We start from the raw sequence: 24,767 nt of genomic DNA, 5'->3' as shown, positions 1-24,767 counted from the left end.
GGGCCGGAGAACATTCTCCCACCGTCACACGTATCCAACATTTGTCTGCACGTTGCTAATGTGCAGCCAATAAACACACATGTATTCATTGCCACTCCGTTTGGAAACGCTCAACCATTCCTCGTTTTTGTTTTCCCACCACACCAGCGAAGAAACACGAATCACAAAAGGGGGACTGTAACTCTGGTTTTATCATCTTAACCTCTTGAACCTTTGAGCTCCAGATGAAGTCCTGAATTCATTTTCGCACAGAACACTGTATATAAATTTTGTCCCCCGTCACTTTCCTTAAAAGAAGAGGATTGATTACAGCAAGTAAATTACAGAAGCCTTCATAACGCAGCAAAGGTAGAAAAATTGCCCGTCACGTATGAAACATCACATCTGATATTATGAGATTTTTGTGAAACACATGCAATTTGACTGTTGTAGCTGCTCGAGGTGGAGCTACTTGTTAACACCACCAGAAGAGTCACGTCATCACGTCGTTTGAACAGGGAACGTGTCTTTGCTTAAACTGATGAAATACGTCAGGAGCCCTGCAGCTGCAAACAAGGGTCACAAGCCAAATGGTTGGGAACCATGTGGTGTTTCTTTTTTTTTTTTTTTTTTTTACATTTTTAATCTTTAATCTTGTTCAAACGCTCTGAAATGAAGTATGATAGAGATAAGCATATTCATATCCTCTTCAGTGCTATACGTATGGGCTGAATGGAAAGGCAGCAGACGTTTGATTTATTTTCCCTCCTCTCTACAAGGCTGTTTGTGTGGAGTCACTCGTGTTGTTTGACCTCTCACCTCTAGCCTGGAGTATATGAGAACAGCGCAGGTTCCTTCAGTTTGGTTTCACGGACGACATTTGTTCATCTGCAACTAAACCTTCGGATCTAGTTTTTTAGGCGAACGTGTGATGGGCTCCTCCGACTCTCCCTCATGGGAAAAACAGGGGAGGCTGCTCTGTTCACACTTTATTATCTGTTAGAATCGATACGTCATAACAAAGAGTGTTTGGAGGAGAGCTGGATCTCGGGTTCCCACGTGCTCGTCTCTCAAAACGACACCGCACAATCTGTCGCCATTTGGTTTTAACGTCATAATGTCACAATTTGTATATAGAGCCGCGCGTAAAAGTGGATTTTACGCACGACACCTTTTGTCATGTTCGGCGGACTTTGCAGATTCTTTGCAGAATGAGAAACCTTTTCTTTGATGAAATAAAGAATCAACTGAATTCCACTTTTGTTGTTTTGTAGATTCAGAACCAAATAGATTTTTTTTATAGAGCTTCCCATGAAGTAAATGATTTTACGCACGCCGTCACATTTCCCTTCTTGCGGATTTGACATAAATCGTCCCAGCCTCAACCATCAGTGAATCACTGAATGAGAGTTGATGCAAATGTTTTTGATGTTCCATTGGGTTTCTTCTGCTCCAGTCATTATTAATTCACTTTGGCCTGAGGCAACCCGCTTGAGGCCGACACACGTCTCGCCTCGCCTCGTCTCGTCGTCCATAATAATGGCGCGAGTTTGTCCATTTGTCTGAGCGTCACGCTGGGTTCGGCGGATGTTCGTTGTTTTCCCCTCACATATGTAAATAAGCGGCACGCGAGCTTGTGACACCTTCCACAGGCGCGTGCCGCTCAACACTGGGCAGCTACACGCGGCTGCGGATTAGTGAAGGGTCCCATCATTTCCCTACTTCAGTCTGCAGTCATCTCCAGATTCCTGTCGAATATATATTAAGATAGAAAATTAGGACAAACAACTTGAGGCAAATATATATTCAACAAAACTGTTTAGCATTCTTTGTTTTATTGCAATGTTTTGACAATATGAGTAATTTTTTGTATCAACATTTGAGCCAACTGAAGACTGGCAAACTATATGAGAAGAAGACTCACAACAGAGAAGGGATCCCTTAAGTAATGAACTTTGTTTATTGACTGGACTAAAATGAAGTCTGTGACCGAGGCAGTGGGAGGATCCTAAAGTCACGCCCACCTCAGGGTTAAAACCCCTCGGTGAAGCTTGAGAGGTCTCATTCAGCCCCGACTGACCGACCATCACCACAGCCGACTACAAACATGAAACTGTTTCAGGATTTTGAGGACGCAAAAGCCCAGAGAAAGGTACTTGCGTAATTTCTGCCTTCGTGGATCATTACAGATTATTTCCCATATCACGGTTTGTCTCACCTCATCAAATTCATTAACTTATTGTACCTGCTCTGTGTCCCGCAGAGTCTCAAACCGCAGGTGGAGAGACGTCGAAGAGAGAGAATGAACCGCAGCCTGGAGAGCTTGAAGACTCTGCTGCTCCAGCGACAGGTACAGATGACATGGCTCTGGCGGTCAGTTAGTCCGTCCCACAAGATGAAAGGTGTTTTAATCGAGGCCCGTAAGATATGGTTTATTAACTCGTTGTTTGTGTCCTATAGGAAGAGACTCAGCGCAGAGTGGAGAAATCTGAGATCCTCGAGCACACAGTCCTCTTCCTCCAGAACACCGCCAAAGGAGACATGACGGGGGCGGGAGGTGGTGGCGGAGGCCAGAAGCACTCCTTCCAAGACGGCTTCTCCTCCTGCCTGGAGAGGGCAGCTCACTTCCTGGGACCTCAGTGGAAAGACTTGTTCCTCGGAGCATCGCTGGACGCATCCGCTCGCCTTGCCCGTCCAGAGCCTGCATGTGCGAGCCTCCAGAGGAGAACCGAGGCCCGTTCACCCACCACCACCTCTCTGCTGCTCAGGAAGTCGTCCACATCTGTTCTTCGGATGCTGATGAACAGGCCCGGACACAGAGTGTGCGCGCCCACCTCAAGTGTGGCCAGCTGTGACCAGACCCGAGCAGAATCCCGTCGTTCTCCCACAACTCCACAACAGCCCCGCAAAGTGGCGAGTCGCGCGAGTAAACAGAGCCCGTCCCAGAGCCTCCCGCTCAGCCAGGCTCTGTGGAGGCCCTGGCCCTGACCGCCACACGGCTCCACCACAAACTGAACTTTTAATGACTCCGACACGCTGATTAATATTCGCACAGCAGCGTGTTGTTGTTCTCCAAAGACATTTTCAGTGCAATGTATTTGAACGCGAGCCCGTTGCTTTGTGTAAATTCTGATAAATGTGTAAATACTGTAAATTGATTATGATCTCGTGAAGTGCTGCTATACCGCCTGTGCGGGCCAACTCGTGACGACTGTGTTATCTATGACGTATTTTTGCACCTTAATTTATTTTATTTGTCATTTTATAAATAAACAAAAGGAAAAATTCACAGAACCATGCGTACGTGTCCATTTATTGTTTGCTGGCACGTGGCCCACGGAGCGTTAGGTGTCGACTGTTGGTGCTGCCACACGTGTGGATGAAAGACACCATGCGGTGATATTTGACACGAGCTGACTTTCTCCTTGCTACTGCAGAAGACTTAAACACACAACGAGGAAGACTGAAGAGCTTACATGTATCTTAATACGTGACTGGGTCAAATGTAATAGTTGAATTAGAACAAAATAAATCATAGTTTCATATTGCAGAGGAGATAAAGCTGGGCGTAAAATGTGTCATTCCCGTGCGTAATGCCATGACTTTCTACATTGTCATCGGCATTCAGTGGCAAAATGTTCAGTCTGTTAAAAGAGAGATCTAAGAATCGCAGTTATTGACGGAGTGAATATTTACTGCAGATATTATGAGGCATTTTTGTCGTGCGTAAATTTGAAGGTGACGTCGGTTGTTCATACCTCAGATCTCTTCCTCCAGTCTCATTTGCACCTCAATCGCAGGTGAAGGCGCGTGGGAACGGCGGGAGTGTCTCCTCCCCACGTCAGCCTTCCCACCGATGTATCAGCTTTAACAGGCAGTAAAGTTGTAAAAACTCGGCGCCATTTCCCCCTTTCCCACGAGAAAGAAAGTGCAACACCTCTCCACCCCCATCCCACACGGGGACTGGAATTATCTGAAGAAAAATATTTTTGGAAAATTAACGAAAAGTACAGATTAAAATATAGCCGGTCGACAAAATCATATTTGACAAGGTTGTACAGACTATAGTATGTAGTTTTAAATATGTATTTTAAACATATTTGTTTATTTTAGCTTATTTGTTACCTTTTTATCCAACGCTGTTGTTCTTGGAGTAAAAGGGTGAAAATGTTGATAACATTTCTTGTGACCATGAATACTTTCGTTTCTGGAAAAACGAGCAGACTCCATCTTTTTTTCCTGTAATGAATTATTTTTTGTTGAGGAAGACCAACATTTAATTCCAAGGTGCTAAACGATAAATCCAGCAAACCCTGTGATCCACACTGGCACGTGCGGGTGGGGGGGGGGGGGGGGGGGGGGGGGGCACGCGCCAAAGTGGATCAAAGCTCTGCGACAACGAATTCACTTTGGTTTGCAACTCAGTCGCTGGCTTGGAATATTTATATAGTATTTATATGTCCTATAGGAATATATTGGTTCTGACTAAATCTTGTGTCATAACTTTCGTAAATACAGCTGCAAGTGTTCAAACAAAAAGAGCATTACTCTTGACTCTACGTACAAATATATCAGACTGCATTTTGTGTGAAATGTGTATAGAATTTGAAAAAATATTTAGAAAATATAATTTCCATGTGGCTGTGCACACAGGAAATCTGTGTAATGTAACAGTTGAAAAACGACTGGTTCTTTTAAAGTCTTTAAGTTTATGAAACTAAAAAAAAGCAAACGGACTGCGAGGTAAACGGGTTTAAAAATAGTATTTAAAAAGTCTATTATTTCCATGAACACACACTTTACTACATGCATCAACATGATTCTGACATCTTTGTGCAACTCTGCACATAGTTAATAATTTAATATTTTAATTTGGAATATTTCTGCAATGATCAGAATGCAACCTCTTACACTTCAAGATAATGTGAACACACTGTGGTGTTCGTTTCAGACCGACTGCCAGATTCATGGGAATTCATGTCTTTTTGTAACAGAAACAACAATTTAACAATTGATGATATGCTCCTTTCTAGTAAAAAAAATATGAATCAAATAATAACAATAATAATTTAGTGAAAGACTGCTATGTATAGACTTGACAGGATGGAAAATCTTTCGGACGACAGCCAACTGATTCAGATTGGACAATCGTGAACTGTGGACATATGCCTAATGCCAAACTAGAGCTCAGTGCCCCTCTGTTAACGTAGCTTTATTAAACCACCGAAAATCTTAAAAGAAACTAAATGTGAACCCTCAAATTAAATTTTACTTGGAGTCCTTGACTAAATCCAATATCCACTATGGTCATTCTAAATATTTCCCCCATATATTATATGAAAAAACACATTTGGGGTCTTATATAAACACCCTTTAACGCTGATTTTGGGGGAGGTTTTCTCCTCTTTTCAGAAAGTGCTGCTGTCTTTTCACACATGTCCCCCTCCCCACGCTGAGGTCAGGTGGGGACCGCAAACCTTTTGATCCCACCCCCCACAGACACGCGCGGCAGCTCCAAGCAGCACGCGACCACTTCACACCTTTACGCGCGCCAGCTGGCCAAGTGACTTCACCAGTACACAACACAGTCTGTGATGGAATTCATAATTACTAACAACAACTCTTTATCTTGACAAATAGGCTGCTGGGTGGAGATGGACGTCTGGAGATCTCCTCGGCCATAATAATTCCGATATCGGAAGACATAGCACAAATTTCCCAGAAAGAAAAAAATCACAGATAATGCAAACTATCCAAGGCAGCTTCAATACATGGACATGGTTGAGGGATAAACGTACAAGAATGTGTATACAGAAGAAAGCACGGAAGCCTGTGCTTTAGCAGACCAACAGAGAGCTAGGTGGGGTAATAAAGGCAAACATTTACTCAGGGGTATCGTTACTGAAACTGTTAAACATTGGGCAGAGCTACAATCCCAATGAGCTCATCACACTGAACAGTCCGTGCGTAAAAGAGGCCAAATCACGGGAATCAAGTGTGGGGCGTAATTTGCATTTTGGTTACAAAGCGTGTGTGTAGCCAATTGGTGTGTGGGGTGGGGGTGTCACAGCCCTCCACACACTTCTTTTTCACGATGTTCATTCTAATTCTAACAGATAATAAAAGTGCAAACGGAGTCTCGCTTTCCTGTTCCCACGAGAAAGATCCCGAAACCTTCTTCCCACGCTGCTTCACTTCGGTGACATCACCAGCCAGTGATGTAAACGCTCAAAGTGCAGGAGCACAAAAATAGATACAATTACAACAACAACAAAACAATATTCCAGCAGAAGTATATATTTTTTTGTTGTTGCCTCACCATGGGTGGATTTGCATCCAAGTGTAATTTCAGCCAAACTCTTTCCTAATAAATACATTTGCCTCCATAAATCATTCACCACGTTGCTTATTGGACTGTGTGTTTGTATCCTGTTTTCAAATAATAAAATTAAAAAATTCAAAACTGCTGCGACGGGACAATTGAGCTCGGACTCTCCGGACAACACAGGGCATCTTGATTGGAACTTCAAAGTGCCACAGGAGGTGCGAAGACACGTTTTGTTCCCTGTGAACAGACGTCGGGTCGGACACGCGCAGAAAACAAACGGAAACCTCGTGAGGGCGACGTCGGGACGAGAGAAAGAATAATAAACTAATCACAACCAAAACAAAGGCTCGACGATTTGTCCTGTCAAGATGATTCAACTTTATCCTGCTAGAAAGAGTGGAGGTTTATTCTAAAGCCATTTAAAAGATCCCAATTAGTCTAGATGAGTGTAATTACAGAAAATAGAGGATTAGGAACAAAATTTGTCTCAGGGCCTCTTCAAGACAAGGATATTAGAACTAAATTTGGTTTGTGAAAAGGTTCAAATTGTTTAATATTTAACCTTTTTTGTGGTGAATCACAAACTGCTTTGGGCTATATATATATATATATATATATATATATATATATATATATATATATATATATATATATATATATATATATATATATATATATATATATATTTCTTCTTTTCCCTTGGTTTATTTTTCCAGGCTTCCTGGCAGAGTGAATAATGTGTGAGAAGGCCCATGTTTGATGTCTTTGAAGTGAGGACTGCTACTGAACTCTTTGGCCTCATGGTCTCAGACTTCACACCAGAGGGGATGTCGCTCTGCGGGAGGCCGAACTTCACACCCCGCACTCAACACTAAAAAGAGCTGTCAAAGGCACAAAGGTACAAAAGTTCTCGTCTCATGTAAAAAGGATCACTGACACCAGGCAGGCAATTACATTTTTTAATTTTTTTTAAATTTTCTTTATAAAAAGAGAATGACGCTCACCATAGGGAGACATGCAGAATAAATTAGTGTGCAAAATAGATAAGACATATATTTAAGGAGAGTACGAGGCATGCTGGACATGGAGCCATAGATGTCAATCATGTCAGCAGACATCATGGCACATCAGGCGGATGTCAAGGGGGGGGGGGGGGGGGGGGGCTGTGCATTGCGATGTGATGTGGTGGACACTCAAGCATTATCCACTTCAGCGTCCACACTCTTCAATCACGATGAGCGGCGTAAGCAGGAGGCAGACTTCTTCTGCGCCGTGATACTCACCTCTGACCTCACTCTCCGGAGGGGGCCCCCGGTCGGATCCACTGTCCCGTCTGTCCCAGCCTGGGAGAGCCCCTGCGTGTGCCTGTCGGCAGAACGGACGGCTGCCCCAATGACTGAGCTCATCCGGAAGCATTCGACACCAGTGTAATCACACATTACAACACATGTACATATGAGACGTTGACATTATCTACAGGCTTTGAGGTGGTGTGTGAACACCAACACTGTCACGAGTTATACATGACTAGGACAGCAGATATTCTTGGAAGTTACAATACAGGTGGCACCAGTGAATGACCAGTGAATTTGAAGTTCAGTGTCACTGAGGTCACCGCCTGGCGATCAGGGCCAGGGCCTCCACAAAGTCTGCCTGACCGGGCAGCTCGGGGACAGGCCCTGTTTGCCTGCGGGACTCGCCACTCTGACGTAGAGCCCACTTTGTTTCTGAGGCTGTTGGGGAACCGTGGGAAACCCTTGCTGGACGGTACGTTGGTTGGGATGAACAGAAGTGTCGGCGCCAGAGGCTCGCATGTTCAGTCGGTGCTCGGACCTTTGTCGAAGCATCCGGAGGATGGATTTTGTCTGTGTGAGAGAGCCAGGGGAGGAGCAGCCGGCCTCCGTTCTCCTCTGGACGCCCGCGGAGTCTGAACGGGAACAGCGAGCACCAAAACGAGTGTCCAGCGTTCCACCGGGGAACAAGCCCTTCCCCTGAGGTCCCAGGAAGTGAGCGGCCCTCCGCAAGCATGTGGAGAAGCCATCTTGGAAGGAGTGCTTCTGACCTCCGCCACCCCCCGCGCCCGTCTGGTCCTCTCTGGCGGAGTTCTGGAGGAAGTGGACTGTGTGCTCGAGTATCTCAGCTTTCTCCACCCGGTGCTGAGTCTCACTCTGCAAGAAAAGCAGCAGCAATGAGTAAGCGGAGTCTGTCGGATGCAGTCAGAGGCCTGCAGTCATCAGCTTTCTTTGAAACACAGCCGATCAATTTCAATTTAAACCAGATTCCTTGTGCTTGATATTATCTATACTTCAGTATGACTCCAGTTTTTCACATGAGCTGCAGCATACTTGGTACTTATTGTGAGGCAGTTCATGTTTGTCCCTCATGAAATACTTGTAATTCCAACTTTTTTAAGGCACAACACATGTTCTCTTCTCACAATATCTTCAAGTGCAAACAAAAGTTTTTGTTTTTTTACCAGTTGTTGTGGCTCCTGCAGCATGTTTCTCAGACACTCCAGGCTGCAGTTCATCCTCTCCCTTCGACGTTTCTCCACCTGGGATTTTAGGAACTAGAGAGAAAAAAAAGAGAGAAAACATTGTGGGGATTACCCAACTGTACAGTGATGATATCAAATTGTATGATCGACCAGTTGGCTCTCACTCACAACTGTAAAACTGTCAAATTTTGCTGAACCCAATTTTTAGCTTTTGATGTATCATCTATTTTATTTCACCTTTCTGTCCTTTGTTGCTTCCTTCGACTCCTGTAACAGTTTCATAGTGGCCGATGATCCAATGTCGGTTTTCATCCAGTGATCAGGAAGGTTCCCTCTCAGTCAGCAGCTGATCAGGTAAATGAATCTGCTGCCCCTGGATGCCTATTTTACCCTCAGTCCCACAGACTCCTCCTACTCCAACACCCCCCACCCCCCTAGTCAGGCAGCCACCCACAAACCCACCAACGTCCTCCTCCGTCCCACCGTTCTAGATTAAACTAATATGTACTCGAATACCGATTTATTGAAATGAAGAATCAATCTCATCATTAAATAAAATACAAATGCGCTCGTGCTACAGCTCAAATATTACCCGCAGACCCGTGCGTAAAAAGGCCATGCGTAAAATTAAAGTCAAATGCAGGATTTGAAATGTTTCCTTAAACTATAGAACATTTAAAGTCACATTTGCTTTAATGGATGACATCAGCGGTCGTTAATGTGAAAACTCGGATAACTGGTAACATGAGGAGTTAGGTATGATTGTCAGGATTTATGATTATTTTGCTATTCCTTTTTGGTTTCATCTCATGTAAAGCTAAATCTTTCACAAATCTTAACACTGATATTTAATTCTGTCATATTTTATTAAAACATGCATACCTAGATATACACACACATGCATATACATAATCATATACATATACCTAAACATATATATACAAATATTCACACACAACTGTACAAGTCTACAGTGTGCATGGCCCTTTGTTTTAGTCCATCATTTTATTTACATTATTTATTTATAAAAAATAATTCATATCGAAAAAATAATTCCTGTTGCTCTTTTCGTAGCGTTTTTGCGCTGTTAACCGTTTTTTCTATCTCATTTTATTGATTATTCCAATAGATTTTCTGTTGGACAGCAGTAGACAAATATAAAATTCGTGAACCATTTGTGCGTCGTGTACCATTTGGGATGTGGGAGCCACTGACCGAGGTCACACACTTCTGTCCATCCTCTGTGCTGCTGTTTGTCGATGGACCAGAACCCAGTCTCCAAATTGAAAAAAATAAAGTTTTGTTAAAGTTGCGTCAAAAATCATTTTACTAGACGTGAATCATTCACTTTCATCTGTTTTTTTAGGCTGAATGTGTCTTTCTTTCTCCCCCTCCCCCCTCTCTCTTTCTCCCTTTAATTCTTTTGTTATGTCCGACATTTCCATCTGTGCGCTCGCGTACGGCGAGTGCGGACCGCCGCGGACACCTCGCCATCCACGCTTGGCACCTCTGCATTTGTGAGGTGTAAAACAATGGTTCGACACGTTGCGTTCACACCCCCCTCGCTTACAGGCCACGCGTGCCATTTGGGCCACTTTGGCCTCGTGCTGTTCAGCGCCGCGTTTGCTCGACATTTGATCCTGAAAAAGACTTTGATGCTTCCTGGCGACCCGTGGGACCGACGAGTGAACACCAAACCTGGAGAGCAGGCCTCCTCGGAGCGGGGCCCCTCAATGGTGCTCATTAATTAACAGCCCCTAACGACATTAAAGCTTAAGTTTATAATCCTATTGGGGGCTAATTGACTCCAGAGGCCACTACACTTTAACTCAGCCTGACCATATATGGTTGAAGCAGAGGCGGCCCTAGCCTATATGGGGCCCTAAGCAGAATTTGATTTGGGCCCCCCCACTGCTACCAATACTATTGTCAATGCTTGATCATTCAGACACCTACTGTAAATCCAACACACATTATCAACTTTATTAGTTGTAGCTGTGTTGCTGACATTATACCAATGTCAGCCTTTATGCTTCTATGGGTTTTATTCTTAAAATTAGCCAACTCACAATAGTGGTCTAATGTCAATTTGCACTTTAATATTCAAAGGGATATGGTGCTGAGTGGCCTAATGAACTCGGTGTGCTGAAAATGATCAAAGTAAACCGGCAGACAATGCAATTATTGTAAACTAGAAAAAAACATTTTTAATTGCCTTTGGTTAGAAACATAGCAACAATCCATTACAAATACCATCAACTGCCTAACGTCAACTTGCGCATGCATGGGCATGAACGTGACCTATGTCAGAGGCAGCGGGAACTGATTATAGTATAGTACAGTATTAGCTTGCCAACATAAGATTGCATAATATTATAAGAGATAATATAACTTATATAATAACCCCCCCCCCCAAAAAAAAATATAAACATGATATTGATATTGCTTTGAGGCGCAGGGCAAACATACTGTGTAAAATATTTGTTACGATAGTTCAATTCTCAAAGGGGAGACATCAAAATTAGGTAATATATTTACTAGTTGTGGGTATATGAAAAACTCAAGTGCCTTTGAGCATTTGTGTCCAGTTTAACTAACTTATACTGGAGGCACCTTTCAACATAAGGTAGTTCATTCCAGTTCCCGTTCATTTTAGTTCCATATATGCAATTGTAAGTTCACCTCTGTTGCATCGAAAAAAAATTGTTTTAATAAAAACTATTCTGTCTCCATTTCCACGTGAGTCAGTAACACAAGGATGGATCTTTATGAAACTTGATTTATGAGTAAATATGGATATTAAAAATATTGTTTGGGTCACCAAAATCAAAGGTCAAGGCCAAAATATATTATCAAATAAATATCGCCAATGGTCATATCAAGATTAGACCGGTGGCATTGGGAACCTTATTGAAAGGCCTTTCGGGTCAGTCACATCTGATTTGACCCGGGATGTAATAAGGTCAAAGGTCATGGACCATGTACCAATTTTTGTGAACATATTTTGAATGACCATAACTAGGGAAATTGCGTACAGAATTTGATGGTATTTTTCTTTGAGATCCTCACACTAGCTCTCCTGTCTCACAGAATAAAATCTGTAGCAAACTTGATAATGACATAATGAGAAATTTGTAATTTTCTTCCAAATGCAATATGCAAATTTATGTGAATAGGGGTGAAGTCTGCCATCTCTGATCATCTTATTTTTTTGTGACATAAACGTGGAACAATTAACAGCTGGAAGTGAATACAGAGAGTCTTTATTGTAAAAGAGGTAGAGAGAATACAGGTGTTTCACTGTACAGAAAAAAAAGACAGCACTGTTGATATACTCATTCAAACCATTAATGTGGACTCAGACATGCCTCATTCATTTTACTGGGACACATGGAGCCCGGTAGAATAACTAAACAAAACCTGAAAACAAACCAAACAGAGAAACAAACACACAAAATCTTTGGATTTTTCTCTATTGCTCTCTCATTCACTAAATGCATTCTCTCTTTCTGAGCTGTTGAAATGAAAAATAGTTGGAGCGCTAATAATAAAACAGCAATTATATTAATTATAATGATATAGTGTGCTAAAAAACAATGATAATGCAATCCCACCCCTTCCCAACCACAAACACCTCAGTAACATGTCAAAAGTAGTGGAGAAGAAACCCAACAAGCCCAATAATAAAACCACACGTGCATGCACACAACACACACACATTTTCACTCAGCCATCCGTGCACTCTGCTAATCATACACACGTAATAAAGACCCACGCTGAGCGGTAAGAAAAGAAAACAACGTACATTTAAAATGATCAAACCAAACAAACGTACAAAAGAAACTAAAAAAAACAACTGCAGCCAAGGGGGAGTGTGATATCATTCTGTCTGTCTTTGCCGTCGTCAATCTTGCCGTCGCTGTCATTCTGTGCCAGTGGGCGGGGCCATCAGTCAGAGTTGTCCGAGTGGTCGCTGCGGGGCGAGGCGCCGGGCGGGGGCGAGTTTCGGCCCTGCCAGCTCCCATTTGCCTGAGACATCGAAAAGAAAAACAAAGAGGAAACAAATGAACAAAGGGGTTTCAGGAAGAAACATATGACTTATGTCTCCACTGTACTTTGTGTTAAACATTACAGACAATTAATCTACACAATCTCAAGATGTTTGAGATTTTTTTCTGTTTTCAGGCGTGACCTTGGAAAAATTGAGCAGGAGATTGCCCGAGTCAGATGTGTTCACACCAACAGGAGAACTTGTGGAACATTCTGTGGTGTCTGGGCAGGGCATGCAAGAGGCAGGACAAAGCAGCTTTCAGTCATCAACACCCCTGCTCGCTTTCTGCGAATCTTTCTGAGATTTTCCTTCTGAAATCTCACATGGGCTCATTTTCCAGAAAGTTTACTTCGGGGGCTGGCAGGAAAGGTTCAGGAAAATGTCCAGAGCATCATTTGCGTGACACATACAGCACCTCTGGAAAAAAAATAACTGGAAAATGTCTTGACAGTGCATGTGTAAAAGAGTTGACGGTCTCTGATAACAGCTGGTGACAGTTGATGTATAAATATCAACATCCAAAAAGGAGAAACTAATCCGGTAAACAAGGTAAATATTCCCTCACGTGAGGTTTTGGTTTGTCAAAGTAATCCTACATTTGGAGGTAATGCAGCCGACAGCCCCTATTTGTGTTAAGGTGCTAATTGAAAACAGTAAAATCTATAACCGTGGATTCTGATAAGCAAAATGTGGTTATTTATAGATTTTCTAAATTAGCTTACACCAACACAGAGTTGACGGTCTCTGATAACAACTGCGTGTTACTGTGATGAAAGTGACGATGATGGCTTTGATGATGAGCTCTAGCACACTAACCACTAGGTCAAAACCGCAGAGATGCAGCGCCACCCGCTAGCACGTCTCTTAAGGTGTCGACTTTGTCGCATGGTGCAGTCTGCACCATTTTTTTGTTTTCGATTGACAGAGCCTGGGCTGCGGCGAAAACCCAGATTTTTTCCAGTGCACACATAAAAGCGAAAGCTAGCGATCGGTGAAGAAACATTTATTGCTACAAAACATGTATTGGTTTAGAATCGCTTACTGCCCCTTTAAATGTGCGTTTGAGTACTTCATAGGTGGTATCAAGTTACCTGCACTCCCATTTGGTAGGCGGACTGCTCGCCATTCACAGGTGGAACCCCGAGGAACAGGTCAGCTGACCCGGACAGAGAGAAGGACCCAGACCCTGAGGGAAGACAACAGGTTTTAAAACTCTCCATGAGTTTTACATACGAGACCGTTTCTGTCCGAGTTTTGAGTAGGATGCTCTGAAAACAAAATTGACTTTGGCCCCAAATATGGAGGATAAAAAGACAAAAAGAACAAAGCAAATGTATTGTTTCTTTTTAAAGATGCCAACATAATAAGTGATAGTATAGTAGCAATAGTGTAGTAGAGTAATATTTGAACTGCAAAAAGACTTTGTTTGGTTTGCTCTTTCTTACATTGTCTGCGGTGACTTTGTGAACGCCAGTTACCTTCCGCCTCAAGTTCAACACTTGAGTTCACAAGGGCAGCACATCAAGATTATCAACACGTGCAGGGTGGAGACTCCATGAGTCAGAGAAAAGTGGAGCTTACAACACATTTCACAACCTCGAGGCAAACATTCAAATTCTCACAAAGTACCTGTGGAGTTGGGAGTGTGCGGGGAGTCGTCGCCCTGTCTGGCCCCCAGGGCTGTCTTCATGGCATAGAGGTTGGCCTCCTCTTGGAATTTGCCGATGTTTTTCTTGTAGCGGATTCTCTTATTGCCAAACCAGTTGGAGACCTGATGGGAAAAAAACAAAACAATACTCAGTGTACGCTCTTTTGTTAGAGGGTTTAAACTCTAAAATTGCCAACTTTAAACACATTCAAATGCAAACAATTGCTTTAACCTTGTGTTACCTGGCGCTTACACAGACACTGATTGTTAGGACACTCAACAAAAACTCTAAAACTCATTACACACTCAGAACTACTTGTTCCTACAAGTACAGTATGCTCCGTGACTGACCTGAGAGACGGTGATTCCACACGATTTCGCAATTTCCTCTTTGGCTTCTTCACTGGGGTAAGGGTTGGACAGGTGGGAGTAGAAATACTCATTCAGGACCTCTGTGGCCTGTTTGCTGAAGTTACGCCTCTTGCGCCTGATGAGACAAAAAGCAGGTGACGTGTTAAGAAAGCAACAACCGTAATTTTTTTCTGTTAGTAATAACAATCACGGTTACACTTTGGTCAGGGATCACGCGTACGGGTCGAAATGGCTATTTCGTGAACAGAATTAAAACACATTTCACAAATACATTTATTTTATTTTCTGTTGCTGTGAATGTCAGTCACTTAAAACCATTTTTTAAAGTTTAGATTCCAAGATATCGTTCAACAAAAAGTGACAAGGTGAAAACTTTTCATAGCCAAATTGCATAAAATGAAGTATTTGATAGTGAGATTTTATAGTAGTCCATTTTCCTTTATGAAAGAGAAACAAATCACACACACACAGACACACACACACACACACACACACCTGGCATCCAGGAAGCGGGACCTCAGGATCATGACTGCCTCACAAGTACTCTGCTTCAGCTGTGTCTGGATGGAACTGAACTTGCGGTGGATGATGGCCACCATGCGCTCGATCTCCCGCGGGGTCACGGGCCGCGTGCGCGACTGCTCCCTCAGCAGATTCATCACGTGGGTGGTAAACTCAGTGCACGCCTGGGGAAGGGGCGGGGTATGAGAGGACCGACAGTGAAGGACAGGAAATGTGCAAAGCAGTGGTGGTTTCATATTGGTTTGCAAAGGTTTATCACGGTCTGTTCTTGTTGTTAACTGCATGGCTTTTTACAGAGAAGAAAATGTCACATCATGATAAAACATTATGGAAACTTTTCTGGTCATTAAGCATGTGCACTCTGTGGCCACTTCATCGGGTACAACTGAACAATCTGATGCAGTTTAATACAACAGATCTGTCAAAGTTTCTAATGTTCAGGTTTTGTTGAACTGCTGTGTAAATTGTATCAATTGTAACTTTATTACTGAGGTGATAGTTAATGGTGGGTTGTATTGAACTACATCATTATGAAAGATATATTAGAATATTAGAAACACCTCTACATATACAATAGAAACATTTACAACTATAATTCCTAAAGTAATGTGCAATATTTTTTCTCACATTGATAACTTCAGCATCCGAATGCTCCATTAAGCAACTAACCTCTATTCGACTCTACAGAGGAAGGATTACACAATCCAGAAGCAGTGTTAAATTTGAACAGGCCACTTTGACTAATGGGAAAGGTTTTGGCTTCATGGTTCTATTTTGTGTCTATTTCGTGAAAAATGTATTGCTGATGAATATCATTACAATGGTGGATTTCTCAACAGCAAACATTAGGCCTTAAAGGGGCAGTAAGCGATTTTAACCCAATACACTTGTAAAATTCAGCAACTACTTCCTCATGGTCCACTACCTGTCAGTTCTGTGTGCGCAAAATTTTTTTTTTTTTGTAAAATGAAAACAAAACAATGTTGCGAATCGCACCACACAATACTGTGTACAGTTTGTAAACAACACAGCCCGAAACCTAGTGGTAGACACTACCACTCAGGGATTTTGGCCTCATGGTTAGCGGGTTGGAAGCCCGGACCAGTGCAGTCAAACAATCAATAACTAACAATCTTTCTCCAAAATCGCTTACTGCCCCTTTGAAAGTTGTGATGCTGTGATATTCTTAACACACACCTCCTGTCCTACATAGTCATGTAGCTTATAGTGCTTGGTGTTTTGATCAGCAACAAAAAGATAGAAATGTATTCCCAGGTAAGACAGAGTGATCAGCTGTGAACCCCAAGACCCAACATGACAAAAGGATGTTGCTTCTGGTGAGCAGCTTTAGTACAAGCAAGCGTGCACAGGCAATGTCAGCGCTCATCTCCTGTTGCGACACGATACCTGCTCATACTTCTCCAGCTCAGTGTGGTAGATACTGCGAATCTGGCTCAACTTGCTTTTGTAGTCGGAGTGCTCGAGCGAGCTGTCGGGTGACATCCCTCCCGAGCTGGTGGCTGCGGACACGGCGGCGGCAGCCCCGCCGCCCTTCTCCGGCCCCGCCACACCCTCCGCCAACAACATGTTGTCCAATCGCACAAGCTGAGGATCTTGGGGCTCCTCCTCATGGGCGTTCCTCATTGACAGGCCTGTCAATAAGACAAATGTCAGTGTCTATTGGTTTTGTTAGGGAAATACAGACAGGATTTAAAATATTTTATTTTAATACATTTCCTATGTCGTTAAGAAATCTTTGTCCTTCAAATTTCAGTCAGAGCCCCTGATGCACTGTGTTTGAAAATTGGAGAAGACGTTATTCTATTTGCCGTTGCCTTTTTTTTTTTTTTAAATTGCTCTCGCACGCTATGTTCTGTTTTTAGTTGCTCTACTCAATATTTATTTATAACCCACGTCGGCACATCCTGTTTCTGGGCTCAGTGAGGGGCAGTTTTGACCACATTAAACAGCATCTTTGAAATCCCTTTCTTAAATTTATGCAGCCAAAGAACGATTTGCTTGTAACAACACAAAAGGACACGATGTAAACCAGGTTTCTGCAGAGTTCGCCAAGTAAAATTTATGATATTATACAGACATTGTTAGTACCAAACAGACTACAATTAATAACTGTACCAGTAAGGATGATAAGGCCTAGAATATGTTACGGTTGTTATTATTATTATTATTGCACCAGTATATAACCATAGTTTCTCTATCTGAATATGGAAAGGTGAAGGAAATTGAGGGGATGGATTAACCAATAAAAAAAGGATTACTCTGTGTAGGTTAATTCAAGCAAAGTTTGATAATTGCCCATTAGGCGATGATGAGCATCCTAGATATCGATACATATGTGATAGTGCCGACTGAAACGATCTATTGTTGAAGCAAAGGCCATATATAATTCATACGGGTGTAATGTCTTCTGACAGGCGACAATGAAAATAAAACATTTTTTAACAAATAACATTGCTGTTAGAAAATATTTAAGACGACTGTAAAGTACATTTAATCCTTTTTAACTCACACATTTGCACAAATATCCTAGTTATCCCGGACCAAAAAAAATCTCTTGCTCGACTCGTGTAGGATATTATGAACTCAACACAGTTGCCAGCAACATGCATTGCATTTCCCCGTGGGCATTGCATGTCTGTTTATCCAGCTGTTGTCTTTTGCAATCTATTTTTATACCAAACTGAAGTTTACATAAGAGCCCTCTGGTCATGTTTATCTCCCCGTCAGTTTGTTTTGCACGCTGCAAATGAATGAAAAAAAAACATAAAGCGTTACCGACGAGCAATCAGTCAGTCAATCTCCTCGCGTTGGCCCACAAAGCTCATGTATTGCTTTTGTTGGCTTGTTTGTCAACACAATGTAGTAACGCCGTGATAAACAAAGAGGTCGACAAATGCATGATGGCTGACTCCGACCACATTCAAAACCAGCATTGAGACAAACATAAAACCTACCAGTTTTTTCCTTGACCTCGCACAGAACGCTGAATAACGCAGGCTTCATTCGGTGACAGTTGAGTGCATGTTTCCTGTACATGAAATTGTAAATTAAAGAAAAGAGCACAAGAGTGTTAGCAGCGGCAGAGCCTCGGCACGCGCATCGGCCCAAAACAAAAACAACAAATCAAGTGACAGACCCAAACTACCTCGGGCTAATTTAGCTCGCGTTAGCTTTGTGGCTAACTATGAGCCTAGAAGGCAAACTGTTCACTGGTGAGCTGCCCGTGTACAGCAAACATTGTACGAAGCATTTCCATTCACGCGCGATACATTTATACATTAACGTGAACAGAACCCCCCTCGCTATCGTAACGTTGAAAATTAGCAATAGCTGCCCGCTAGCTAGCTACTGTAGCCTTAGCTTGTTAGCTTAGCGGGCTAACAGTAGCTCCGTGTCGCACCAAAGCTGCTAAAAGAAATGTGTGCGTGTTTGTAAACGGGACCATGGAGACGACACGCGTCGGCTAATGTAACAGCAAATGAATCGGGCATGGTTGCAACAAACGCAACTTTGTTTTCTCTAGCTAGCTACCGTGGGCTAATTGGTTAGCCGCTGGCTAAATAATCTAAACAATAGATTGAAGTTCGGGAAACTTTGTCGCTACGAGACGTAGTCGACAAAGCGGCAACACACACACACACACAAAGCGAGCGCGGCGTCTACAACCGCGGAACTGAAGAAAAAAAAACAAATCAAAGTTGTCACTAACTTTGCTTGCGCCTCGTCCAAACTTTGGTCGGTGATGGTCATTATTTGTTGCAGTATGTCGCCGATGTCTCTGCGGGATTCGTGTCCGTTCTCCGCGCCCTCGAGGCCCGGGTCGCCGCCGTCGGACCGGTGCTGCTGGGGAGGCTGGCGGGCCGAGTTGAGCGCGTGCATCCCGGGGTGGCCGCCCATGCCGAGTCCCCGGCCGTTGGAGGCCCCGTTGCCTGTCAGCGGCTGCTGCTGCAACATCTTCAGCGACGCGCGGTGGCGACGACTGCTAATGCTGCTGCTGCTGCTGCTGCTGCCCGACTGCGCTCACACAGACGCGCGCGGCGCGAGCCGATCCGGTGCATCGCGCACAGCAGGGTCCCCTAGCGATTGACAGGAAAAGGTACAGGCCATCGCAAAACACACACACACACACACACACACACACACACTCACACTGCAGCATGCGGTGATAGGCGGTGCGCGTGTGCGAGCGTGCGGCTGCAGTGGAGCAACACTGCGGGGTTTCACGTAAACACCGCAACAAAACCCTGCACGTTCTGTTGGGCGCGTGCGCGTGCGCGTGTTCGTCTTTGCGCGTGTGTGAATAATCAACAAATCGTGTAAGATGGAGATGAGCACATACAGCGACGTTTTCGGCTCTTCTCACTTGTTCGCGTCTACTTCTGCTTTTAGCAGCAAGTCAACAGGATGTGAGCCAAAACCACAACCCCGTCAGAGAACTGTGCGCCGGTTTCGACATGTCGAAGTTGGGTCTGACATAATCAAACGAGCAGCAGTAAAACAAAAAAGAAAAAAACGCGGCGGTTGCTCACAGCTGCTTCGAAAGAGCTTTGACTCAAACCCCAAATGATATGTTTAAAAAAAAAAGAAAGCAAGAAACTTTGACTGGTACCAAACTTAGACTAACTAAATGCACCGTGGGGGATCTTTCAGCTTTGATTGGTAATAGTTCACATGAGCATGACAAATAAATAGGGGTGGGCTGTGGTAAGAGGAACAGGAAGAGAGGAGTGGAGAGAGAGTAGGTAGAAAGGCAGACGGCAAGGGTGAGAGCTTGTCAGCTCGGCGTGTGAAACCCTTCAGAGCAGTTACTTTCTTTTCTTTCCTTCAAAAAGACACTGTGTCTCATGCCAGCAATGCTGTGCTCAGTCTCTTGTGACCCCCAAGAGATGATGATCTGAAAGGGACACACCTCAGAAGACACAGGTAAGAATGGAATTTCTGAATTTGCGATAACCTACTGCATGCTACACAAAGTAACAGTGTGGGGGCAACACTGCGGGGGGGGGGGGGGGGGGGGGATGTAACTGTCAACACGAATTAGAGTGAAAAATACACAACTGAAATCATCAGTCAGCAACAAGAAGGTGACATCTCTCCGATCACGTTTTCGCACTCTGTTGTTGACATACAACAAACAGGTACACATTACTTAAAGTCGAATTTTTGGCATAAACATCTGCAGCCAACATGCTCGAACCTGCCAAACTCGTTTCCCGTGAATTTCTCTTTGCGAGAGAAAGGCACGGCCGCTCTTCGGCGTTGCTATGTGGGATGTTTGTTGATTATTCTTTCCCGGAGGAATTGACAGCGGGCTTCTCGTAGTCTTTGACCTAAACATATTTGACCTAACCGTAGTTTCTGTGTATCTCCATGTCAGGGCTTGACGGCAAAATTAATGGCCTGCACAGGGATCAAAGCAGAAATGGCTGAAGAAGGGCTCCTGGGTCCTCTCATCATCACCGAAGAAGGAGACATAACTGAGGGTGTCACTGGGAGAGGGGCAACCGGCAGTTTGGCCGCGATCGCACGGGGCACCATCGAAGGGATGGCTCTGAAAGAGGAAGAGAAGCACACAGGGGAGGACAAGGAAGAATCCGCTGTAGTGAATAAAGTGTGTTTAGAAGAGTGGACCTCGGGAAACCAGACAGGGGAGGCTGCTGCGGATGGAAAGGACAAACTGGAAGATGGTACACCAGGTGAAACCGAAAACATGTATAATGGACAGAACAGGGGCGAAGGGGTGAGGATTAATGGAAGATCGGAGAAGCCCAGTTACACAGGGGGTGAAAAGGTTACACACAATGACCCCCGACTGGACACAAAGGGGTCGAAGTTATCCGAGCAACAACCCAAAGGGACACCGAGCGAAGAGGAGGATCGGAAAAAGGTTTGAAAACTGTTGTTTTTTTACTTTCCCCTTCCCCTGTGCTCCCAACACTACCTCTCTTAGTAACTCGGTAAGCAGTTCATGCGGTGAGCGTTGTGTGTGTGTGTAATAGTGACTTCACCACCTGGCCACCATGTACTCTACAAGAACAACAATCTTGTGATGGCAAAACAGCAGGTATCATTTTGTTTCAGCATGTGGGAGTACGTAGGAGTCGAGTGAATTCTTTTGATGTGCCAACAAACAGTCTGTGCCACTCACTGAGAAACCTTTTCCTCCTTCCCTCATTTTTTTTTTTTCCGTCTCTCGCCACCTACCCACTTTTTTTGTTGTTGTCTTCTTTCAGGCTCACCGGTTAACCCCTGACTTCCCAGAGGCACTCTACGAGCTACTCTGCACCCTTCAGGAGGGGAGACGGCTCAATGACCAGCGTTGCTCCTTCAGGCTGGAGAGTGGGATGGGGAGGCGGAGGTGCCACTCTGAGCCCAACGCAACCAAACCAGTCCACAGAGGTGGGGGCGCTTTGTCGGGGCTTTTGTTAGAGTAATGAAACCGATGCAGATGTAACATTTGTTTCCATGCAGTGTTTCTGACTCATGGCCGATCAAGCTGAAACAACATGAAACGACCACGTGACTCAAGAATGTTTTGGAACGTGTGCGGCCGCGTCTTTACCAGACTGCTGACCACTTCAAATCTCCCACTATCTGACCACCAAAGCTCCTTTCTCTCATTTCTCTCCGCAGTCATGTTTTCCTCCATGACCTCACTGCAGAAAGAGGAGTTCTTTGAGCTGGTGGCCACCGCTCAAGCCCGTCGCCTTGATGACCAGAGGGCGAAGCTCGAAAGGTCGCCGCCGCCAAAACCAAAAGGCAGAAGTTTCCGAGGCAGCATAAAGCAACTGTCTTTTGTGAAAAAGCCAGCGCCAGTTCCTGAGCCTCCCAAGGATGATCTGTACAATATGATCCTCACGACACAAGTGAGCAAACAGAACTAGTTTTTGTGGATGCTTTTATCCTGATATAAGTTGTTGTCAGTTGTAAGTCATTTCAGACCTCAGTATCATTTCAACTCAAGCAGTAGTTTGGATTTTTATCCGTTATTTGAGTTTTTTACTTCTCCTCCACCCACAGGCCCAAGGCAGGCTGGAGGACCAGCGCAGCAGGGCCCCTGGCATCATGGATGATGAGGACTTCTTCTCCCTGCTCCTGAGGGTCCAGGGCGGACGCATGGAAGAGCAGAGGACTGAACTACCATGCATGCTGCAGACCTGAGCTGGAAAACAACCAAACAAAAAACCCCGATGTGGCTGCTGTGATAGCCATTCCAGTATTGTAGCTTTTTTTTTTGGTCTGATTTCCTGTAATAAGAGGGGGTTTGTTGACCCTGATGATGCTTTGTTTTGGGGAATTGTCACCCCTCTTGATGGTGTTGGTCAGTGTTAAAGCTGTTGAGATTATATGAAAGACGCTAATGTTAAATTGAGCAACAGAGCTTTTTTTTTTTACATGACTTGAGCGATGTTCCCGATGACATTGTGAAGTTTACTTCTAGTAAGCTTTTTCATTCCTGGTCAGAAGGATCAGTAGATATGTTTTTTTGTGGCCAAATTTAGCATTTGTATCGAATGTAATGCAATGAGTGTGCGTGTGTTCCTGTTCTCAATGTGGAGGACGCCGTGCACCGATCTCTGTTGTTCTCCCTTTTTTGTACAGTAGATGTCAGACACGCCAGGAGCGGTGGTGAGGCGATAATCGCTCCAAGGCCACAGTGCTTGACTGCATGTGGATGATAGTCCTCCAAAAATAAACTTAAAATATATGAGGCGTTTTTTTTCATCAATTTATTTGATTTGTCCAAAATGTTGTCAACGTTAAAAAAAGAGACTTATCACACACACTGTATTGAGGATATCATTAAGGCATTTCCTGTATTCCGTCATTATCATTTTATGTTTGAATATCAAATTGCATGTGTAACTAACTGCAAGTGTAACCTGTAACCGAAAACAGGCGTTATCTCACAGCTCCTAGATTTTGGTTTACACTACTAAAGGTCATGTCCTCCTTAAGGCAAACAGTGAGTCTTTATTCAACAACATACCATATGCAGCGAAACAACAACAAATTTATACGTAAAACAACTTTGTCAAAACAGTGTTGACATTTAAATATGGCAGTAACTGTGGAGTTTACTGTCAATAACTCTGGTTTACAATATTTGTTGCTGAATATGACACAGGTTTAACTACAACCCATGACACATCTCCTTATTTTCTTTTTAACGGTCTGCAGTAATATTGCCTAGATTTGTAAAAAATTCCCCCACGAAATAAGCCAGGCAAGTTTGTGTTAGCAACCAGAAGTGGCCTCGTGTGACCTCCTCGGGGTGAGTTTAGTCTACAGTTCAGCTGAGAGGAGAGCTCTCTGAGGAAGGGAGGGGAGAGGTGGCAAGAGGAGACAGAGTCACTTCCTTAAACAGAGCTGAAATATGTCATATGTGATAGCAACACACAGGTGAAAAAAGTTAGAAAGCAGAACAAATTTTTCGTGCCATGTGCTATGTGCCTTGACCTCTTGGTTATCAGGTAACCTAGGTCATTTATATTTGTTGAAACATTTTTTAAGTGTCATATGCATATATAATGTATTATAAAGATAGCATTGTTCTGTCACTTGAGCTGCTTTTGAACTCTTCTGTTACAAATCATCATGTGATGTAACGCAGTAAACATGTCAAACCAAAGAAGAGGAACAGAGAAGGAGAAGAAGAAAAGCATGTAACAATACAGAAAGCAAACAGCTAGCTTGTTTAAAAAAGGAAATATTTTAAAAGAACAAAGCCAAAGTATACAATCACAGTATTACAAGAACAACAAAAAAACAGAGTATGTTTGTTATGTTGCACAAAAACATTTAGAGAAACACATATGTTGAATTTATATAAAAGATTTATACATTGTTCCACATCTTTAAGGGAAAACAATTTAATGGGGTTTCTTGTTACTAGATTTACATTTGGGAATGAAGAATTTTGCTAAAGTAATCAGTAAATTTATCGCGATTTTCTTTTTCTCTGCTTCGGCTTCTGAAAAAAAATACCCAATCTCCTTCAACAAAACAAAGTTTTAGAAAATATGACTAATGACAAATCTGCTGAAGTGTCGAGTGCAAACATTGTATATGTAAAAGTATACACTGCCCATCGATCTATTTTCGAATTGTCCTTCCTATCTTCTATTCCTTGACCTCAGTGGAAAACATCATTAGGTCAAGGAAAGGTATAAAGGAGGACTGATAGGACTTAAGGAAAGCCGACAGCGCTGCTCAGAGAATCCGACTCAACTTTCACTATACTATGTCATCATGCGACGGCGGATGTTATTGACATGCGTCTGCCATGGAGAAACAAAAAATTTCCGAAGATGAACTACAAAGAACTCAGCGGCTCCATCCAGCATGT

At 43.4% G+C, this 24,767-nt stretch overlaps 4 protein-coding genes across 5 annotated transcripts; 2 read left to right on the top strand and 2 right to left on the bottom strand.

The window, feature by feature from the left end:
- Positions 1-1,724: 1,724 nt before the first annotated feature.
- Positions 1,725-3,475, top strand: LOC118285464 (transcription factor HES-2-like). The gene is made up of 3 exons (XM_047329495.1): positions 1,725-2,131; positions 2,243-2,329; positions 2,440-3,475. The coding sequence occupies exons 1-3, from the start codon at positions 2,087-2,089 to the stop codon at positions 2,965-2,967; spliced, it is 660 nt and encodes a 219-aa protein (XP_047185451.1). The 5' UTR covers positions 1,725-2,086; the 3' UTR covers positions 2,968-3,475.
- Positions 3,476-7,470: 3,995 nt separating this feature from the next.
- LOC118285575 lies at positions 7,471-9,086 on the bottom strand. Its single transcript, XM_047329629.1, has 3 exons — positions 9,042-9,086; positions 8,784-8,876; positions 7,471-8,469 (listed from the first exon to the last, which is right to left on the bottom strand). The coding sequence occupies exons 1-3, from the start codon at positions 9,084-9,086 to the stop codon at positions 7,933-7,935; spliced, it is 675 nt and encodes a 224-aa protein (XP_047185585.1). The 3' UTR covers positions 7,471-7,932.
- A 2,965-nt stretch (positions 9,087-12,051) lies between these two features.
- pbx2 (pre-B-cell leukemia homeobox 2) lies at positions 12,052-19,775 on the bottom strand. The gene is made up of 8 exons (XM_035608821.2): positions 19,128-19,775; positions 18,373-18,446; positions 16,805-17,049; positions 15,371-15,561; positions 14,855-14,990; positions 14,485-14,626; positions 13,947-14,041; positions 12,052-12,833 (listed from the first exon to the last, which is right to left on the bottom strand). Exons 1-8 carry the CDS (start codon positions 19,370-19,372, stop codon positions 12,753-12,755), a joined length of 1,209 nt encoding a protein of 402 aa, XP_035464714.1. The 5' UTR covers positions 19,373-19,775; the 3' UTR covers positions 12,052-12,752.
- Positions 19,776-20,120: 345 nt separating this feature from the next.
- On the top strand, positions 20,121-23,200 carry LOC118285293. 2 transcript variants are annotated; one of them, XM_035608825.2, is made up of 5 exons: positions 20,121-20,341; positions 20,774-21,305; positions 21,652-21,817; positions 22,052-22,284; positions 22,439-23,200. In XM_035608825.2, the coding sequence occupies exons 2-5, from the start codon at positions 20,814-20,816 to the stop codon at positions 22,577-22,579; spliced, it is 1,032 nt and encodes a 343-aa protein (XP_035464718.1). In that variant the 5' UTR covers positions 20,121-20,341; positions 20,774-20,813; the 3' UTR covers positions 22,580-23,200. The 2 variants fall into 2 exon arrangements, with proteins under 2 accessions (XP_035464718.1, XP_035464717.1); XM_035608824.2 differs by having other exon boundaries at positions 20,127-20,341; positions 20,796-21,305.
- Positions 23,201-24,767: the final 1,567 nt, after the last annotated feature.

This window comes from Scophthalmus maximus, chromosome 20 (assembly GCF_022379125.1).
Source record: "Scophthalmus maximus strain ysfricsl-2021 chromosome 20, ASM2237912v1, whole genome shotgun sequence".
Classification (NCBI taxonomy): domain Eukaryota; kingdom Metazoa; phylum Chordata; class Actinopteri; order Pleuronectiformes; family Scophthalmidae; genus Scophthalmus; species Scophthalmus maximus.
This window is presented reverse-complemented; position numbering and strand designations above follow the sequence as displayed.

Coding starts and splice junctions, on each gene's coding strand:
- LOC118285293 (XM_035608825.2), top strand. CDS start 20,814: ATGGCCTGCACAGGGATCAAAGCAGAAATGGCTGAAGAAGGGCTCCTG. Junction 21,306..21,651: donor AAGAGGAGGATCGGAAAAAG/GTTTGAAAACTG, acceptor GTCTTCTTTCAG/GCTCACCGGTTAACCCCTGA. Junction 21,818..22,051: donor AACCAAACCAGTCCACAGAG/GTGGGGGCGCTT, acceptor TTCTCTCCGCAG/TCATGTTTTCCTCCATGACC.
- pbx2 (XM_035608821.2), bottom strand. CDS start 19,372: ATGTTGCAGCAGCAGCCGCTGACAGGCAACGGGGCCTCCAACGGCCGG. Junction 18,447..19,127: donor TTGGACGAGGCGCAAGCAAA/GTTAGTGACAAC, acceptor TTTCATGTACAG/GAAACATGCACTCAACTGTC. Junction 14,627..14,854: donor GTGGAATCACCGTCTCTCAG/GTCAGTCACGGA, acceptor TTTTCCCATCAG/GTCTCCAACTGGTTTGGCAA.
- LOC118285464 (XM_047329495.1), top strand. CDS start 2,087: ATGAAACTGTTTCAGGATTTTGAGGACGCAAAAGCCCAGAGAAAG. Junction 2,132..2,242: donor ACGCAAAAGCCCAGAGAAAG/GTACTTGCGTAA, acceptor TGTGTCCCGCAG/AGTCTCAAACCGCAGGTGGA. Junction 2,330..2,439: donor CTCTGCTGCTCCAGCGACAG/GTACAGATGACA, acceptor TGTGTCCTATAG/GAAGAGACTCAGCGCAGAGT.
- LOC118285575 (XM_047329629.1), bottom strand. CDS start 9,086: ATGAAACTGTTACAGGAGTCGAAGGAAGCAACAAAGGACAGAAAG. Junction 8,877..9,041: donor AAGCAACAAAGGACAGAAAG/GTGAAATAAAAT, acceptor TTTTCTCTCTAG/TTCCTAAAATCCCAGGTGGA. Junction 8,470..8,783: donor TGCAGGAGCCACAACAACTG/GTAAAAAAACAA, acceptor TTGCAGAGTGAG/ACTCAGCACCGGGTGGAGAA.